At 34.1% G+C, this 20,229-nt stretch overlaps 3 protein-coding genes and 1 long non-coding RNA gene across 4 annotated transcripts in view; 1 reads left to right on the top strand and 3 right to left on the bottom strand.

The window, feature by feature from the left end:
- The window catches only part of Nagk (N-acetylglucosamine kinase), a 225,954-nt gene that overhangs the window by 36,667 nt on the left and 169,058 nt on the right, over positions 1-20,229 (bottom strand). The gene's annotated exons all lie outside the window — the stretch shown is intronic.
- On the top strand, positions 3,932-4,757 carry LOC142242474 (uncharacterized). Its single transcript, XM_075314042.1, has one exon. The coding sequence runs from the start codon at positions 4,325-4,327 to the stop codon at positions 4,631-4,633; it is 309 nt and encodes a 102-aa protein (XP_075170157.1). The 5' UTR covers positions 3,932-4,324; the 3' UTR covers positions 4,634-4,757.
- Sec20 (vesicle transport protein Sec20) lies at positions 7,886-9,167 on the bottom strand. The gene is made up of 2 exons (XM_075291726.1): positions 8,952-9,167; positions 7,886-8,892 (listed from the first exon to the last, which is right to left on the bottom strand). The coding sequence occupies exons 1-2, from the start codon at positions 9,030-9,032 to the stop codon at positions 8,269-8,271; spliced, it is 705 nt and encodes a 234-aa protein (XP_075147841.1). The 5' UTR covers positions 9,033-9,167; the 3' UTR covers positions 7,886-8,268.
- Positions 17,364-18,446, bottom strand: LOC142242469 (uncharacterized). The gene is made up of 3 exons (XR_012724117.1): positions 18,321-18,446; positions 17,891-18,050; positions 17,364-17,828 (listed from the first exon to the last, which is right to left on the bottom strand). It is a non-coding gene; the product is annotated as an uncharacterized LOC142242469 (long non-coding RNA).

The following is a 20,229-nucleotide window of genomic DNA, read 5'->3' as shown; positions in this document are numbered from 1 at the left end:
TTTATATTTTACACAGAGATTAGATTTAACATTCTATTTATGTGTTCCGAATTTGATCCAAATCGGCTCCATCTATATGTTTTTCCGATTTTGGGAAATATGGCCATAATACCCACACAGAAACAAACATTTCTGGATTTAATCAAGAAATTACAGGATTCAATTAATTTTTAATTGAAATGTCTCCAATCATAGAAATGATATTATCAATCACCAAAGTAAATTAAAAATTAAATTTATCTTATTAAAAAATTAATTCAAACTATTAATGATTGTTGTTTTTATACCCTGCGCCACACTGTGGAACAGGGTATTATAAGTTAGTGCATATGTTTGTAACACCCAGAATAATGCTCAGGGTAGGTCCCTGAGTCGATATAACCATGTCCGTCTGTCCGTCTGTCCGTCCGTCCGTCTGTCTGTGAACACATTTTTGTGATCAAAGTCTAGGTCGCAATTTAAGTCCAATCGCCTTCAAATTTGGCAGATGTTCCTAATTTGGGTCAGAATAGAACCCTATTGATTTTGGAAGAAATAGGTTCAGATTTAGATATAGCTCCCATATATATCTTTCGCCCGATATGCACTAATATGGACCCAGCAGCCAGAGTTTTATACCGATTTACTTGAAATTTTGTACAAACATAACACTTAGTCGTATAGTCAAGTGTGCAAAATTTTATTGAAATCGGTTCAGATTTAGATATAGCTCCCATATATATCTTTCGCCCGATATTGACTTATATGGTCCCAGAAGCCAGTTTTTTGGCCGAATTTGGTTGAAATTTTGCACTAGGAGTACAATTAGTAGTATAGTCAAGTGTGCAAAATTTGATTGAAGTCGGTTCAGATTTAGATATAGCTCCCATATATATCTTTCGCCCGATATGGACTAATATGGTCCTAGAAGCCAGAGTTTTGGCCCAATTTGGTTGAAATTTTGCACAGGGAGTAGAATTAGCATTATAGCTATGCGTGTGAAATTTGGTTGAAATCGATTCAGATTTAGATATAGCTCCCATATATATCTTTCGCCCGATATGGACTAATATGGTCCTAGAAGCCAGAGTTTTGGCCCAATTTGTTTGAAATTTTGCACTAGGAGTATAATGAGTAGTGCAGTTATGTGTGCAAAATTTGATTGAAATCGGTTCAGATTTAGATATAGCTCCCATATATATCTTTCGCCCGATATGGACTAATATGGTTCTAATAGCCAGAGTTTTGGCCCAATTTGGTTGAAATTTTGCACAGGGAGTAGATTTAGCATTGTAGCTATGCGTGCCAAATTTGATTGAAATCGGTTCAGATTTATATATAGCTCCCATATATAGCTTTCGCCCGATTTACACTCATTTGACCACAGATGCCAATTTTTTACTCCGATTTAGTTGAAATTTTGCACAGGGAGTAGAATTAGCATTGTAGCTATGCGTGCCAAATTTGGTTGAAATCGGTTCAGATGTAGATATAGCTCCCATATATATGTTTTTCTGATTTCGACAAAAATGGTCAAAATACCAACATTTTCCTTGTAAAATCGCCACTGCTTAGTCGATAAGTTGTAAAACTGACTCTAATTTTCCCAAGCTTCTAATACATATATATCGAGCGATAAATCATAAATAAACTTTTGCGAAGTTTCCTTAAAATTGCTTCAGATTTAAATATTTTCCCATATTATTTTACTAAAATTGTGTTCCACCCTAGTGCATTGAGTCTATACATTTTGTAGAAGTCTATCAAATTCTGTCCAGATCGAGTGATATTTAAATGTATGTATTTGGGACAAACCTTTATATATAGCCCCCAACACATTTGACGGTTGTGATATGGTATCGAAAATTTAGATCTACAAAGTGGTGCAGGGTATAATATAGTCGGCCCCGCCCGACTTTAGACTTTTCTTACTTGTTTTAATTTAAAACTTTGTTGAATTAATTACATTTTTAATTGAATATTTTTGAAAATACATTTAAAATTTTAATTGGAAATATTTTGGTGACATTTTTTCTGTGCATACTTTAGTTATGATTTGCCCATATTGTAGTAATATCCTACACATTGTAATGACCGACTTTTCATAGAATCGTTTAACCCTTTCGATGCTACAAAGGCAATTTTTTGTGTGTTTGAGACTAACTGTGGGCGTGGTTTTTGTTCATAAAACTGTAACGGTATCGCAAGCTACAAGTGTTTTCTTCAAGTTTAGTAAAAAATAGCTAATTTCGTTGTCAATTAGCAATTTTTTGAGGCACGTGCCACAAGAAAAAAATATTTGCGAATTTGGAAAAGAGTTTTATATACACCCAAAGAAATTTGTTAGTAGGGACAGCAGAAAAGTCTGCTAAAACAGCAGAAAGTCTGCTGAAAAAGGGACAGCAGTCATTGTTTGCTGAAATAGCAAACATTTCCTGCTATTTTTCAAGCTCGATTACACTAAAACCTGTTTTATTTTGGCTAAAACAAATAAAAATGTCAACTTAGGAGCTATCCTAACATAATTAAAACAATATTTTATAAATATTTATAGTATTTGACCAAAAATCAGAATATTTATCGAATTGAGGCATAACCACAAACAAAATGTTTGCTGAACGTATTTAGGAGCTTGTAAGTATATTACAGTGCAAAAATATACCAAAAACTACTTTTGGTTCTTAAATATGATTTGGGGAAAAATTCATAACCTAAAAATTTTATAAATTATTGTTCATTAGGCCCTGAAGTACAAAAATATTACAGCAGATATCGACTGCTGTTTTTAGCAGACATTTTTCTATGAGTGTATGTGACTTTTTTCAATAATCACAACAAAAATGTTGAATGTTTTTATTAAATCTGTTGTAGTACATTTCAAATAAAATATTCATCGGGCCGTATTTTTTCCAAAATGAGGCCGGTCAGGCAGTTACTGTGAATGGTGTTCGTTATCGTGAGATGATAACGAACTTTTTATGGACGGTGCCACTTGCCACACAGCTAACGAAACAATGGCCCTTTTGCGCAACAAATTCAATGGCCGTGTTATCTCACGTAATGGCGATGTCAATTGGCTGCCAAGATCACGTGATTTGACACCGTTAGACTTTTTTCTTTGGGGTTATTTGAAAGAAAAGGTGTACGTCAGTAAGCCAGCAACAATTGAAAGCTAAAGGATGAGATAATTCGGCGCATTAACGACATAGAACCTCCAGTATGCCTTAGCGTCATCGAAAATTTGGACCGTCGGATGAAGGTGTGCTACCGAGGTCGCGGCGCCCATTTGGCCGATATTTTGTTCCATACATAATTGAGTAATACCAATATATCATACATAAAAAAATAAAATTACAATAATTTCCTAGTTTGTGTTTTATTCAAAATCCACATCGGCCCTTGAAATTTTAACCACCCTTTACTTTGCTACTTAAAATGGCATGGGTCCAAAAAAAAAAAACAAAATATTTTCGTCAAACATACGTGATTCACGCGAAGCCGTGAATGAAATGTAAATTAAATCTCGTGAACGGGACTAAACAAAAATGTGTCGTGTGTGAGCGTGGGTAAAAATCAAATAGCGTTCGTGATTGTGCGTGAGTAAAATTTCTCCGACATCATGCTCACGATAAAAAATCACGTTCACGAAAAATGCATCTTCAAATACAAGTTCACGATAAAATTCACACTCACGTTAAAACAGAGACACAAAAAATCACATTCACTGTCGTGTTCCGAGATATTCGTGAATCACGAGATTTTTCGTGAATGGGTATATAGTCTGGGTTATCTTAAATATTAAAAATAATGTCTCAGCAGTTTATCACTGCTGACAATAGCAGACTTACATCTATGAGTGTACTTTGCCTTTATCAGCAGACGTTGGTTTTGAACGTCATAAGGATTGTAATAGAAAGTTTCACTCTATATTTAATCGAAGCTATTATATCGAGCACATCTGTTAAAAATTGCCAGCTGATAGACCCTTTAGCTGATAAATGTGTGCGGAAGTATATAATATATGACTAAATATTCTATTGTATATATTTCCTGTGGGGTATTATTTTCACTTCCTCTAAATTCAATGCTACTCTCCGTATCTTCGACTACATCTAGTGTGAAGCTTTTCAATTAGCATACGTATATTAAGATCATACGGACATGATGAGCCCGTACAATATAGAACAAGGTAAAATCTTATCGCTGCTCTACAAGTACATACCAATGCGAACGGAAGGCGCAAAACAATTTTTTTTATTTTAAAAACTTAAATGATCTTCAGTCGAAAGAAATAGATTGGTCAAACCACAAGAACCATTTGGAAAACGAATCAAAATTGAAAAGAATGGGCTGTAGCTTTCCAACATTATTATATATCACAATAATTCTATTGGGATTTATATCTGCAAGTGTATTAGGAGGACCAGAACCACAAAGACAATATTACAATGGACCCTCGTACCAATATCCCCTACAGACAGGATATCCACAATATCAGCTAAATGCAAATGGATACTATTACCCAGCTCCCCGTCGGCCAAGTTATCAAGTCCCTCAACAATCCAAAAAGGAACGATCATACAAAGATATATGCCGTTTGGTTAATACTAATGGTTTTACGAATCCTGGCGGTGTACCAAAGTGTCCATATTAGGAAAATGTAATATTTAAAATTTCATTATTTATATTTATTTTTTTTTTCAATGCCATATTCATAAAAATTTAGTAAATTTGAAAATTATGTTTAAAATGGAAATTATTTCCTTCCAACAAAATAAGAGCATTGAATTATTCAGTAGTAAAGGAATACATTTAAGGTATATCGTATATTAAAAAATTAAATTTCTAATTTAGTTTATTTTAATTTTAATTCAGCTGTGAAGTTAACTGAATCTATAGTTTACCGTTGCTGAAATAGTAACTTAATACTATAAAATCCCTTAATCTTCTTGTCCAATAAGCTCGAATTAATATTGTAACAATATGTAGAAATATATTTAATCGAAATAGCAGAAGTTAGTTAGCTGTTGTAAAGGGCTTTCCAACAAGAGGTGTTATAATGAATCACTCGGTCAATAAGCAAAATAGTCGCTAGTAGGAAACGCCATGAGTTATTGTTGAGAAACCCCTTAACCCTCAACGAGGGACTGTTTGGTGCGGTTTATAGTCCGGCAAGGCCATTAAACCTAACATAGGACAAGAGCAGCTACGATTTGTCATAAAAAGTATATGGTCCTGGTGCTTCATCTTTGTGATGAAATAAATATCTGAGTATTTATATCAAATAATGGTAGTTTTTTTCTTTATGTACCACCAAACGAGACTGATTTCCTTTTTTCAGCAAAGGAAAAGTCTGCTGTTATTTCTGACGTTGTGGGATACTAAGTAGACGTAGACGGCAATGTAATAATGTAATTTATTTATCACAATTGTCAATTAGGATATCTCGAAAAGAGAAAAAATATATTCGTGAATATGGCAAGAGCACAGAAAATTTAATTCATGGATATGTAAACAGATTTTGAGGAAATACTTCCTGGTATTTTGTAGGGGGAGATGACAAATCCATAAAATTCGTTTAGCTACGCCTATATTATTAACCCTTTCGACCCCGAATTTTTTTAGGTATCGCTAAATTTTTTTTTACTTTTAATCACGTTGAAGTCATTTAAGAAGCGTCTAGCCAAAATTTCGGGTCGCCACGCCCATTCGTTAAGGCGGTAGAGAATGTTGCCTGTGGGCAACTTTGGGCAATTGTGACCACAAAATAATTTGTTTTCTAATGATAGGCGTATTACACTCATAGAAAAAAGTCCGCTAAAAACAGCAGTCGATGTCTGCTGTTATATTTTTGTACTTCAGGGCCTAATGAACAACAATTTATAAAATTTTTAGGTTATAAATTTTTCCCCAAAGCAGGACCAAGAATAAAAAGTAGTTTTTGGTATATTTTTGCACTGTAATATACTTACAAGCTCCTAAATACGATCAGCAAACATTTTGTTTGCTGTTATGCCTCAATTCGATAAATATTCAGATTTTTGGTCAAATACTATAGATATTCATAAAATATTGTTTTTATTATGTTAGGATATCTCCTAAGTTGACATTTTTATTTGTTTTAGCCAAAATAAAACATGTTTTAGTGTAATCGAGCTTCAAAAATAGCAGGAAATGTTTGCTATTTCAGCAAACAGTGACTGCTGTCCCTTTTTCAGCAGATTTTCTGCTGTTTTAGCAGACTTTTCTGCTGTCCCTACTAACAAATTTCTTTGGGTGTACGTTTTATTTGATTTTTTTGTTATTTTACTGTGAATATATACTTAGATGCGCGCGTGAGTGGAATTTCACTCACACTCAAACACATTCACGAAGAAATATTTGTACTCACGCGCGCCATGTTCGTGGCTCAATTCAAATTCTCGTAATTCACGAAACTTCTCGTGACTCTCGTTATTGAAATCTTAAACGTGATTAAATAAGTAAAGGTGATGAATTTAATCGTGAATGTGAATTTGCTCGTGATTGTGACTTTTTGTGTCTCTCTTTTACCGTGAGTGTGCATTTTATCGTGAACATGAATTTTATCGCGAACGCGAATTTTATCTTGAGCGTGAGTTGGATCGTGAGCGTGAGTTGGTTTGTGAATTTTTATCGGGAGCTTGATTTCGGAGAAATTTTACTCACTCACAATCACGAACACAATTTGATTTGTACTAACGCTCACGCGCCACACATTTTTGTTTAGTCTCGTTCACGCACATTTACGAGATTTCGTTTAAATTTCATTCACGATTTCGCATGAATCACGCGTGACACACGAACATGCTTTTTTTTTTTTTTTGTTTTGAACCCATGTCAATTTAACTGGCGGTGTAAAAAACCAAAGTATACTAATGTGCCAATATTCGTACTAATCACTAGTATGTTGCCAAGAAGGTCGATATCTATGGCTTCCTTACTTTTTACGATTCCTTCCAAATTCCCCCCTGTACTGCAGATATGTTTTCCACATCATCGCCTCATTTCTCGTCACTGGGACACCCCAATCGAAGTTAAAAATTTTTTCAAAATCATTCTTTTTCAAAGAAACAAATACTGATTATCAAAATTCTGCCTGCAATGAAAAATTTGTAATTGGTTGATACCTTGAAAGCACCTTCCTAAATATATCTTGCCCTCGACTTTTTCTATAAGTACTCTCCAAACGTCAATTTTGAATTTCATACTCAAATATTTATATTCCCAATTTTTTCGTTGTAAACAAATGGATTAAACAGTAGGGATATATGCCTTTGAATTATTTTGTTGTTTAACAATGGATATATATTTAATTGCAAGAATATTGCCCAAAAAAGTCCATGATTTGCGATTGGTCGGACTGGGAATGCGAGGCGCACTTAGCAATTCTAGAACGAAACGCCACAGCCAAAATGGTACCATTACATTGCCAAACTAAAATGTATAATTGGAGCTATTTTCTGAAAAGACCCTAAGTAATTTTGCTCCACTACAACGACAAGCGCCATGTTGTAAGGACAGCTCTCCAAGAGCTCGCATAAGCGGTTCTTCAGCATCCACCGTACTTTCCGGATCCCGCACCTACCAACTATCAGCTTTTGCAATCTCTGTTAAACCTAATAAAGGGTGTTATCTTCGATGGTGAAGATGACTTTAAAATATGACCTAACAACTTCTTTGTCACCAGACCCGTTTATGTTTGGCGAAACGGCATTAACAAATTGGTCGACAGTTATATGTAGGTAGTTAACAGTATTGTAGAATACTTCATTTATAAATTTATTATTATAATTACAAGTTTTTGTTTAAATAAATTTTTGCGAGAAAAACTCTATCTATGTTACAACCCAATTTTGAATCTACAACTAAATGAAACACTAAGAAATAATTATTAAATAAATATAATTTACAATAATGATTTATTTATAGTTTAGAACTACATTTAAGCATTTAGTTTGTGTTGTATTTAATTTTTTGTTTTGTTAACCTACATATACAAATGCATACACTAAAACATATTTTTTGTTTCCCATATATTTTTCATTTAGTTTTGTTTTAAATTCCCTAAACAAAACAATCTTGGAACGATAGGTTCAATTTTCAACAGAGAAAATAAACCCTGAGAGGCCAGCCTTTATGTCATCAGTCATTCATTACATTTTCGTACCTATAACATGGAATTATCATCATCATCAGCATACATAGCCAAAATAATGTCAATTGTATGTAGCGGCAGCATCATTGGTACATACACTCTTTAACATTCGCCTAAAACAATCGCTTGTGGATAATGTAGAAGACACATGCCAAGAAAAAAGCAAATGCAAAGAATAATAACATCTTATCGGTACACTCCCGGCGACCATATTTTTTTAGCAGTTTACCGGATTGAGATATTGTGCCAGCGGTATTTGTTAATTCATCTCTTGTGGCCTCCACATTTTGAGATGATGCTACCAAATTTTCCAATGTAATGGCACTCTTTTGTGTTGTCTCGGAAAGATGTCTGGAAATGGCAAGCATTTTTTCGGTAACATTATTTTCAGCTGATACTAAACTGCCTCGATTGTGACGTGTCGCTGCTCCGGCACCACCACCACCACCCACATGACGTTGCCTAAGATCAGTTTCTCCTGTGATGGCCATTAGTTCATCCCGATTTGCCTTTTCAATTTCTAACATTGTAGCCACATTTGCCTTGCGGAAGGCCTGTAGAACTTTAGAGAATTGTTCTCTTTGTGTGTCAACCTCTTTGGATAAAGCAGGATCGCCGGTATCTCTCGCCCAATCATTAAGTCTATCTATATTTTTCCTCAAGGCAGCCAATTTTGCTCGTCCCGCTTCATTAAGAGCCTCTAGTTCTTGTATAGACCCACGATATGATATGATGTCCTTTTGACATGGCAAAATTAGTCATTGAAAGAAGGGATGTGAAAACGAATGTTGCTTACCTGTATAATGGCTTTAGCCTGTAGATTGTTGTCAATCAACTCTTGTCTTATAGACTGGAGGGTGTACTTTTCTATATTCATTTTAAATGGAATGAATTTAATTATGACTTGTCCTATATATTAATTTAAATTGTCTTCTTTGGTAAAATCAACAAAAAATTAAACAATAACAACACACACATTAAACATGTATAAACTGACAGCTGCATGTTGGTTGGCAACGTCAAAACTCGACTACTGCTTTTTTCCACGCCGTTAGTTTTTCTAATCCGGCTTTTTTTCTTTATGCCATTTTTTCAACGGCGTCAGTTTTTCTAATCCGGCTTTTTTCTGTATGCCAAATGTTGCGTTGCCATTTTTTCTAATCAAAAAATTAGGAGTTTTTTCATAGTAAGCAGCTTTCATATCATCAGTTCTAGTAACGGAAATAAATCAGCGTTATATAGATATCGCACATATTTCGAAAGCGTGTAAATGCAATTTTTTTTTAATTTGACGGCACTTCTGGCAATCCCCACCACGTTTAAAACAGTTGTATATGATATCCAAAACTTTTCGGAAAAGCGCCGTCACTTTTGAAAAGTTGTACCACGCCAAGTTACTACAAAAAAGTATTGCATGAGTGCAATTATTAGATGCCTTTTTAGATAAATTTAGAACGACGCCAAACTAACTATTCAAACTATTAGAAAACGTGCATTTTAAGATAGTTGTAAAAGAACCATTGTGGTCAATTAAAACACGATTGTTTAGATGTTTATTTTATAATTATTATTATTTTTTTTTTATTAAACATATATTAATTCTTATAAATATAATATTTATACGACACATTTAACATATTTGTTTGCATTAATACAAGAATGATGTTGAGTTACAAGTAGCAAGTATACCCAATCAAGGGTATACCCAACCGATCGGATGAAATTGGCAACTCATGCAAATAACGGAAAAATTTCAGTTTGACATGCACAGAGAAAAAGTATCACCAAAATAAGAAAATTACTGAAAAAAAAATTCAATTAAAACATTAATTATCCCAATAAACATTTTAAGTAAATAAAAATGTAACTCCAAATAAAAATACAATTGAAAAAGAAAAATCCAACTATAATTACCCAGCAAAAAAATTGGAAGTACTCTGTTTTCATATTTTTATAGTGTAAAGGTGAGTACTATGTTCGGCTTTTTCACCAAAACACTAAATTAAAAGTACGAAATATATTTATGAAGACGATTATATTTTGATCAAGTCATGCCAAATATAGGATGGAAAAGATCCAAGGAATTGTTTGCAAATATTTTTATATTTCTAAATTAATTGATTAATAAAAAAGTAACCGCGAAAACAAGCTGGTTTTCAGCTTAAAAAGTGAACATAGTACTCAGCTTAAATTAAAAATTGTTTTGTTTCAAATAGTGCAGAGTAAGGATTAATAAAATGGTACAGATTATTTAAATTTTGTCCAAAAAAAATGATAAATTCATTCTAGAAAAATAGCGAAATATTGAAAATATTTGAGGTCAGGCGGTTCAGACAAGCATTATAAATGCATTAAAAATTATAAAAAAAAATTAAAAATGATTTATTTATCAAAACATCGCAAATTTTTTTAATTCACATCCAAAACACTGAATTCGGATCACACCTTAAGAAGTGATGTAAATTCAGTGCAACAGCTGTTAAAATGGTGGACATCCATCCTATGACAAGCCCACGTTAAATTTATCGCTTCTGCGCTAGTTTTGCACCACTTCAGGATCAAAAAAGAACATTTTCACTACTTTTATGACGACGCTTTTTTTGCTGGGAAGTAATACTGAATGCTTGAAAATAACAATTTTTATTAATTCTGTGATTGATACTATCACTTTCGTGATTGAAGAAATTTCTATTAAAAAGTTAATTGGTTCAATTAATTTTGTGATTGCATCAATGAGGGCCAGAGAATGAAGCCGACCCATTTTTGTCGGCGGCGGCTGACCCTAACAGCCTGTTTCTGTATGTCGAATGAGCTCTATCGACCGACTAAAATGCATATAATTTAAATTCAGCTGTCTGTCTCCATTTCAGTCGATCGATAGAGCTCGTTCGACATATAAAAACAGGTTGTACATTTTTACCTCCGGCCGCGGCTTGACGGCTAAGCCGATGTAAATATTTGTATTCGGCAGCGGACAATTATCCATTATAAAATCAATTTGAAGTTATTCGAATGGTAATAAGATTGACGATTGTCCGATTTTTAGTACGACATCTTCCATCACTAAAGGAGTATTTTCACCGTAATGTTTCATAGAAAATAAATGAAAATATTGTTTGGAAAGGGTGAACCTTAATGGCATTCAATTTTTCTATCACACTGGAAGTAGAGGATTAAGTACTCATTAGTTTGTTGTAAATGTTCATTTTATTACAAGGAACCGGTCAACCGGTTTTGATCAAAATAAAAATCCGAAAACCGGTTTTCACAAAATTGGGGTGTTTGGAGAAACCGAAAATCGACTTAAAAAAAAAGTTTTTTTGTAGTACTTCGTGAAAGCAAAGTGGAAAAAGGAATAACTTCTTTAGTGTATCACAGTCCACAAAAAAGAAGTTTAAAAGTGGTCAACAATAAATTGTCATTATAATAGGCACGAATTTAGGTATATGATCCATCCTGTCAACTCAATAATTCTGTTACCATGGTTAGACATTAAAGGCCGGCCTATATTGGATCCGCGAATTGTGAATGCAATTGAGAATGCCAATCATTGCATTAAATCCTACACAAATCGGTTCTTTTTTTTGTTCAGCTTGTTGTGCACTCAAACACTATTCCCCCCTGTTTATTCCATTTGACTAATCCAATCCCTGTTACTTAGTAGGTCCTAATTCTATATCATGCCGATTTGGCCTTTTTGAGGGCCGATCGGGAGATCGCGTAAAATAATAAGTGTGTTGTCGCAGTCCAATTGCCGTGGTCGCGGTACGTAATTATTATTAAATAAAGAGGGTTGTCGTAAGCAACTTCCGTGGTTCGCAGTTACGTGTTGTCGAAAGCCGTACGTTACGCAAGCCCGTTAAACCATTTATCGAGTGTGTTGTCGTAAGCCACGTCTCCACAGAAAGTGTTACACGTTCGTTATGCGACGTGTATTGTCGTAAGCTACGATTGATTAAACGACCTTCGTAGCGTACCTAGATTCCGTGAGATTTGGAACTGCCAGCCCACCACGTTTTCGAAATTACACAGTCGCTTAGATCCCACGCTGTGCTACTCATGTAGACCTATGATTCAAAGCTCGTTCGAGCTTTCGTAACGTACGGCTTTCGGACTTTTGAGAGCCGATCGGGAGATCGCGTAAAATAACAAGTGTGTTGTCGCAGTCCAATTGCCGTGATCGCGGTACGTAATTATTATTAAATAAAGAGGGTTGTCGTAAGCCACTTCGGCACAAAACGTGTGCTGTCGTAAGCAACTTGCGTGGTTCGCAGTTACGTGTTGTCGAAAGCCGTACGTTACGAAAGCCCGTTAAACCATTTATCGAGTGTGTTGTCGTAAGCCACGTCTCCACAGAAAGTGTTACACGTTCGTTATGCGACGTGTATTGTCGTAAGCTACGATTGATTAAACGACCTTCATAGCGTACCTAGATTCCGTGAGATTTGGAACTGCCAGCCCACCATGTTTTCGAAATTACACAGTCGCTTAGATCCCACGCTGTGCTATTCATGTAGACCTATGATTCAAAGCTCGTTCGAGCTTTCGTAACGTACGGCTTTCGGACTTTTGAGGGCCGATCGGGAGATCGCGTAAAATAACAAGTGTGTTGTCGCAGTCCAATTGCCGTGATCGCGGTACGTAATTATTATTAAATAAAGAGGGTTGTCGTAAGCCACTTCGGCACAAAACGTGTGCTGTCGTAAGCAACTTGCGTGGTTCGCAGTTACGTGTTGTCGAAAGCCGTACGTTACGAAAGCCAGTTAAACCTTTTATCGAGTGTGTTGTCGTAAGTCACGTCTCCGCAGAAAGTGTTACACGTTCGTTATGCGACGTGTATTGTCGTAAGTCACGATTGATTAAACGACCTTCATAGCGTACCTAGATTCCGTGAGATTTGGAACTCCCAGCCCACCACGTTTTCGAAGTCACACAATCGCTTAGATACCATGCTTTACTACTCATGTAGACCTATGATTCAAAGCTCGTTCGGACTGAACCACAACTAACCCATTACATGATGAGTACCAAATGAACCACGATCGATCTACAGATGAAGTGTCGTACCAGACCAGAAGAAAATTGTGATGCCTGGGGACTAAGCGGGAGTACTACCCTATTGCCGACGTAGTCTCGTTTCAGGCTTCGTCTATACATCACCGGCGTTGAAGATTTTAGATCGAAGCCGCGTCGGTTCCGTCCAACGACGAAGTGTCATCGAAGGTCACGTCAAATAACTGGGAAGGCCAGACTAACAACCTTACACTATAATTACTATAACAATTGTATATATTCTAACAATACTCCGATTGTTAAATTTGAATATGAAACAACGCATTTTCTCTACTATAAATACGAATATACATTTCTGTGACGAAACCTACCCAAGCAAGCGAGAGAACCCGTCGTTACAAATTGCGGATTCTATGTTCTCAAGGAGTCATGCTGGGAGATCGAATGGGGACAGATATCAACGATATTGAACACATCTACCTAAGGAACTAGAATACCTCTTGGTTTCTAATTGCATACAAATCGGATAAAAATTGCTGTGTCTTGATGCTCAAGAAGTCAAATCGAGGGTTCGATTTTTATGGGTCGAGTCTGAAGTTGGAAATTTAATTTTTCTTTGACACGTTTTTAAATGACTTTGATAGTACATGAAAATAAACTTAAAAAACGAATAAAGTAAAACTTGTTTCCTAGAATCAAGTACGAAAAACTCAACTTTAAAGAAGAATTGTGTCTTAAAAATATTAAAGTGGCAGCCCAATTTGATTCAGGCTCAGTTATAGTATTCCATTGTGATACCACACTTTCTAAAAGTACCTATTACATATAAGTACTTCTAGTTTTTCATTACCGTTGAACCCACCAAATTATTTTCTTCTTTTGAACTACGTTAACGTTTTCCAAGTTCGCCAGTAATCTAAAGCTATATGCCCCTAAAATTCGCTTACGCTTTAAGGTGGGTATTAAGTTCGAGTTTAAGCTGAGTACTATGTTCAGTTTTCAAGCCAAGCTTGTTTTCACGGTTACTTTTTTAAATTAATTAATTTAGAAATATAAAATTATTTGCAATCAATTCCTTGGACTTTCCATTATTTGGCAAGACTTGATCAAAATATAATCGTCTTCATAAATATATTTGTACTTTTAATTTAGTGTTTTGGTGGAAAAACCGAACATAGTACTCACCTTTAGCCGCTAAAATCAAAAATTTTCACAATTACTTTTCTTTAATAATCCATTTTAAGGAATAAAAACTTTGTGAACATTTGCTTTGGGCTATTCCCCATCAAGTTATAATGAAATCTGCAACAAATATATATAATTTTATGCCTAGTTTTACTGATTGAGTTTTCAATTTAGTGAACAAATTACGATTTTAGCGGCTAAACTCGAACTTAATAACCACCTTTACACATTTACATTTTTATCCATTTACACTTATCTATAAGGACAAAACTTCATGACTTCTTTGAAAAGTTTATCGGCTTTTGGACAGGGAAAAAAATTTTTATCACAGAAATGTCCTTAAAATTCGAACACGAAATCTTTGGCATTTCGACAATATTTTTTTTTTTTCAGTGAAATTTTATTTCCGTGGACTATTTTTGAGTACTAACAATTCAAAAAGTGTACCATAACACAAAATTTCTCATCCCTGATTCAAATTTCTAAATGAGATACTCTTCAATTTTCGATCACATGCAGTGTTGCCAGTATTTTTCTAGCTCTTGTCCCCATATTATGATGTTTTCGTCCCAAAAAATCCCCAATTTAAACTTAAATTCCTGACAAAAATCCCCAATACATTTTTGACAATTAAAAAAAAAAAATAAAGCAAAAGACTCTGCTGTAGAAAGTTTGACAAAATTTTCTATATAGAAATAAAATGTTCTATAGAAATAAAATTTTGACAAAATTTTCTATACAAATAAAATTTTGACAAAATTTTCTATACACATAAAATTTTCACAAATTTTTCTATACAAATAAAATTTTGACAAATTTTTCTATAAAAATAAAATTTTGACAAAATTTTCTATAAAAATTAAATTTTGACAAAATTTTCTCTACAAATAAAACCTTACAAAGTTTGCTATAGATTTCTGTAGAAATACAATTTTGACAAAATTTTCTACAGAAATACAATTTTGACATAATTTTCTATAGAAATAATATTTTGACAAAATTTTCTATAGAAATAATTGACAAAATTTTCTATAGAAAGAAAATTTTGACAAAATTTTCTATAGAAATAAAATTCTGACTAATTTTTCTATAGAAATAAAATTTTACCAATTTTTCTATTTTTTTATTTCTATAGAAAATTTTCTATAGAAATAAAATTTTGTGAACATTTTCTATAGAAATAAAATTTTGTGAAAATTTTCTATAGAAATAAAATTTTGACATAATTTTCTATACAAATAAAATTGTGTTAAAAAATATGAAATCGATTTCTGGAAAAATGCCCACAAAAATCACCAAATTTATAGAAATTCCCCACTAAATCCCCAAGGCCCCAACTCAGAAATGTCGTCCCCATTCTCGAAAAAATATCCCAATACTGGCAACACTGATCACATGCTACATTAAGAGAGAGTGCCTGGCCGAGAGTGCGTATTTTAGCGAGTGGGTGAGTGTGTCAATGCATAGACTATAGACTTTAGATAGATGATCCACTATTCTCTTTAAAAACAATGTGTCAGTTCCAAAAATTAATTTTCTGACATTTCGTTTTGATTTTTTCGTTAAGAGAACCTTTTTGTATTTTTCAAGAAAAATCATTCACAATAACGTAAAGAAAGAGGAAAAAAAAACAAACGAAATGAAAAACAACCAAACGAAATGAAAAACAACCCTTATTTTTGTTGAAGCACTTGTAGTAATTTTTGAATAATTTTTGATTTCATTGTTTTTGTTTATATTTACAGGTGAATGCTGAGGAAGATGTCAAGGTATGGTCACACTGGGAAAATATTTGGCTTGTGGCATGTATAGGTTTTCGGAAACCAAATCTAATATTATATAATAAACTTTGTAAATTATTGAAAATAAACTTTTTTATTTTATTATATATACATTTGTTTATTTTATTATAAAGAGGAAAACATTTTTTTAAAAGGTAATAATCTATATATCCAAAATTATATATTCATTAAAATGAGCTATTAAGAAGACAAGGAAGATATATTGCTTTTTATTAAAAACTCATTTTAAAGAAAATTATTGGAAAAAAATTTCTTTAAAATGAGCTTTTAATAGAAAGACAAATAGCCGTGAAAAATGACTGCTTTAGAGATGTAAATTCAAGCCTTAAGTAAGAAAAAGGTTTGTCTGTCATGTCGGATTCAAATTTTCCTATTTTGTACAAAACGTACTAAAAATCGCGACATACGTCGAAAAATTCCACTTTAAATAGATGTTCGCAGGTATTTTAAAAAAAACCGCGAACTTATCGAAAAAATCTAAGTCACAGGTGTCAAGGCGTTAAACTTGATTTGCGGCGCAAGATGAAAACTTTTGGCGCGAAAGTTTTCTAATTTTTAGTTTCAAGTGGAAAGTGGATTGTGAAAAAGTGAAGATGGACTGTATAGTAAGCAACTGTCCAGGCCGAAATTCTTTGGCTGTACGGTTGTTCTCCATCCCGGAAAGCAACATGGAGAAATGGTGCTGGAACGTTAAATTGGGTGTTAAAAGCATCAATTCCTATTCCAAAATTTGCAGCCGCCATTTCGAGGTGGACTGCCTCTTGAAAAGGAAACTAAGAGTTGGGTCCATGCCGACATTAGAATTAGGTAAGTAATGCGTTTTATGTGATAAATGTGAATATTGTTTTTTATGTATGTTGGGTGGAATTTAAAAACTCTCCACCAGACCCTCGTTGTGCTTGGTGTTACTTGGGGTGGTTTGTTTTTTTTGTTGTTGGGCTTTTTTTTACCATTCATTGTACTTTGTTAGCAAACACTTCATATTTTGTTGTCGACCAATAACCAAGCACATACAATAAGTGCCAAGAATTATGGCACTAAAGTCATTTTTGTAATTTTGATCACCAATTTTTTCCTTTTCCTTCTGAGCCAATTTTACTTTGCTTTTTTGGCTGCTTGAGTTATGCTTTACTTGTGTAGAATAATTTTCTCTCGTATCAAACACCAAAAAAAAAAAAAGAAAACAACACAACAAAACACTCAACATGTAACACAACACTCATCTTTTATTAAATTGCTTTGAAATTGGTTCACAATTATTTAAATTAATCAACAGCTTTCTTGGTTCAAAAATAAAAATAAATTAAAACATGTAAGGAAAGTCTAAAGTCGGGCGGGGCTGACTATATTATACACTGCATCACTTTGTAGATCTAAATGTTCGATACCATATCACATCCGTCAAATGTGTTGGGTGCTATACATAAAGGTTTGTCCCACATACATACATTTAAATATCACTCGATCTGCACAGAATTTGATAGACTTCTACAAATACTATTGGCTCAAATCGGGCGAACGATTTATATGGGAGCTATATCCAAATCTGTACCGATGTCACTAAAATTTGGCACACTTGACTTCTTCAACTCTGGACGATTTCCAAATTTCCAATTTGTTAATATCAAACTCTGCAACATTATCCCGTTCGCTGGCTGTAGAATTGTCCATGGCTTTAAAAAGAAATAATAATGGAAATTTTTAAAGCAAATTATTTATTTGCCATAAGACTTACAGTTGTCTTCGGTTTTCGCTCTGAATCCTCGCTTTGTTAAATCAGCTGCTCTATGCCGTGAACGTCTATTGTTATAGTCATCATATAATTTACCCTTATCTCCGTGGGGAAAAGTTCCACAATATATTTGGCGAATTGTATGAAATCATCTCGTCCAAGTCTATGATTACAAGAAGTGTATTAAAGTAATTTTTATAACTTTTCGACTAAGCAGAGGCGATTTTATAAGGAAAATGTTGGTATTTTGAACATTTTTTGTCGAAATCCGAAAACATATATATGGGAGCTATATCTAAATCTGAATGTTTAACATGTTTAAACAATATTTTGTTTGCACCAATCCTGAAGCAAAATGTGTTTGTGCGATTTTTGAAGGTGTATGAATTTTAAAAGTAACTTTGAGATTTCTGGGGTTAAACTGTTGTTTTACTTTTATAATATATTTTTGCATTCCTTTTATTAGCGGATCCCAAATTAAATTAAAATTAAATCGCGTTTTATTTCAATGTTTTGGATTGTTTGTTGAAGGAAGAAATACAGACTGTTTTTTTTTTTTTGTAACTTATGGTTACGTTGTATATTGATTATGAGCGAACACAGTCATAGCGATTGTCGTCGGGCGATCCTGTACTACATTGATGTTTTAATATGATTTATTTTAATTTTTAAATTAACAAATATAATTTTTTTACCACTTTTTATTATTTTAGTATTATTTATCGTTATTATTTATTATTATTTTACTAGGTTATTGTTTGCTATTTTACTTTTACCAGGTCACAGCGATACTAATATTTTCTTGTCGGCTTTCAAGAAGGAAACCCCCAAAATTCGGCGATGCTTCATTAAGGGGTGTAGCGGCCAATATCCATCTTCACGGATATTTTCATTTCCTCAGGACGAAGAGGAAAGAAAAAAATGGATGGAATTGGTCGTTTTATCGTCTAGCAAATATATAAATTACAAAAATTTATATATATGTGAAAGACATTTCACCCCGGAAATGATAGCTAGCAATGGATTAAAACCGTTTGCTGCTCCACTTTTTTTTACAGGATTAAATAAAGAAAATATAAGCTTAGATGATAGTTTAAAGGACATAGGAAAAGGATTTTTGCAAGGGAAAAGCGTAGATAGGGTTTTAAAGACGGAAGTGGACGATAGGGATTTGACTTTTGAGGAGCCAGAAAAATGCGTAGATAGGTTCTTAAAGACTAAACTGGACAATAAGGATTCGAGTTTTGACGAACACAGATTGGATTTCGACGATGACGACTTTTTGGATTTGAGGCCGTCGACGTCTAAAGGAATTCGTCATGAGGAGCAGGAATATTGGAATTTAACACAAAATGATACCAACAATTTCAACGAAGCAGCCTTCCTTAATGACCATTGCTACGAAAATAGCACAAGCCGGCCAGTTAAGCCCAGAGACATTTACAAGGTTAAATATATGAACCTTTTAAAGAAGATGCGCCACAGCAATATGCAGCAAATATTGCTTGAAAATGAAGCTCTGAGGAAGGAGAATGAGGCCCTTAAGGCGGAAAATGTTGCCCTACAGCAACATTTGGAAAACATTTACAAAAATGTTATTGATACCAAAGATGCTAATGAAAGTACTCGAGCCTTTAGTAATGCAATATGCAGCAGCAATCGCAAGCAATTTGATCATGAGGAGAAGGAAGTCATCATGAACTTGTACCATATCTCTCCTAAGGCTGTGGCGTATCTTCGAGACACAGAAGGTTTCCATCTGCCCAGCAAAAGTACAATAAGACGATGGAAGCCAGTAAAAGGTTTGAAAGCTGGGATTAACCGTGTAATTGTTGAAGGGCTGCAGCAAATGGTGGCAAAAATGGAACCACGGGACAGAAACGTAATGCTTCTGTTTGATGAAATGAGTCTCCGCCACGAACTGGAGTACAATATTATGTATGACATGTTCGATGGTGTAGAAGACGACGGCAGAGGCAGTAGAATCCCAAAACTGGCATCACAAGCAATGGTATTTATGGTTAAAGGTTGCTTCAAATCTTGGAAATTCGTATATTCTTTCTGCTTCGCAAATTCCGGATTTTTCTCTACGCAACTAAAAAACATTGTAGTTGATATAATAAACAGTCTACAAAATGAATGTGGTCTTGTGGTACGTTGTTTGATTTGCGACCAAGCTGGACAAAACATTGGGCTCTTTAAACAGCTGCGGAATGTTGGCGACAGAAATATATTCAGCCATGAAGGCGGCAATATATATTTGTTATACGATGTACCGCATATGTTTAAGGGCATACGGAATGCAATGTTCCTAGAAAACATTGACACTCCTCATGGAAAGG

Source organism: Haematobia irritans, chromosome 1 (genome assembly GCF_050003625.1).
Source record: "Haematobia irritans isolate KBUSLIRL chromosome 1, ASM5000362v1, whole genome shotgun sequence".
In the NCBI taxonomy this organism is placed as follows: Eukaryota; Metazoa; Arthropoda; class Insecta; order Diptera; family Muscidae; genus Haematobia; species Haematobia irritans.
The sequence above is the reverse complement of the archived record's forward strand: the minus strand, read 5'-3'. Positions and strand labels throughout refer to the sequence as shown.

Excerpts from the sequence above, each read along its gene's own strand:
- LOC142242474 (XM_075314042.1), top strand. The coding sequence starts at position 4,325 with ATGGGCTGTAGCTTTCCAACATTATTATATATCACAATAATTCTATTG.
- Sec20 (XM_075291726.1), bottom strand. The coding sequence starts at position 9,032 with ATGAATATAGAAAAGTACACCCTCCAGTCTATAAGACAAGAGTTGATT. Across the intron at positions 8,893-8,951 it reads AGGCTAAAGCCATTATACAG|GACATCATATCATATCGTGG; the intron begins GTAAGCAACATT and ends CCATGTCAAAAG.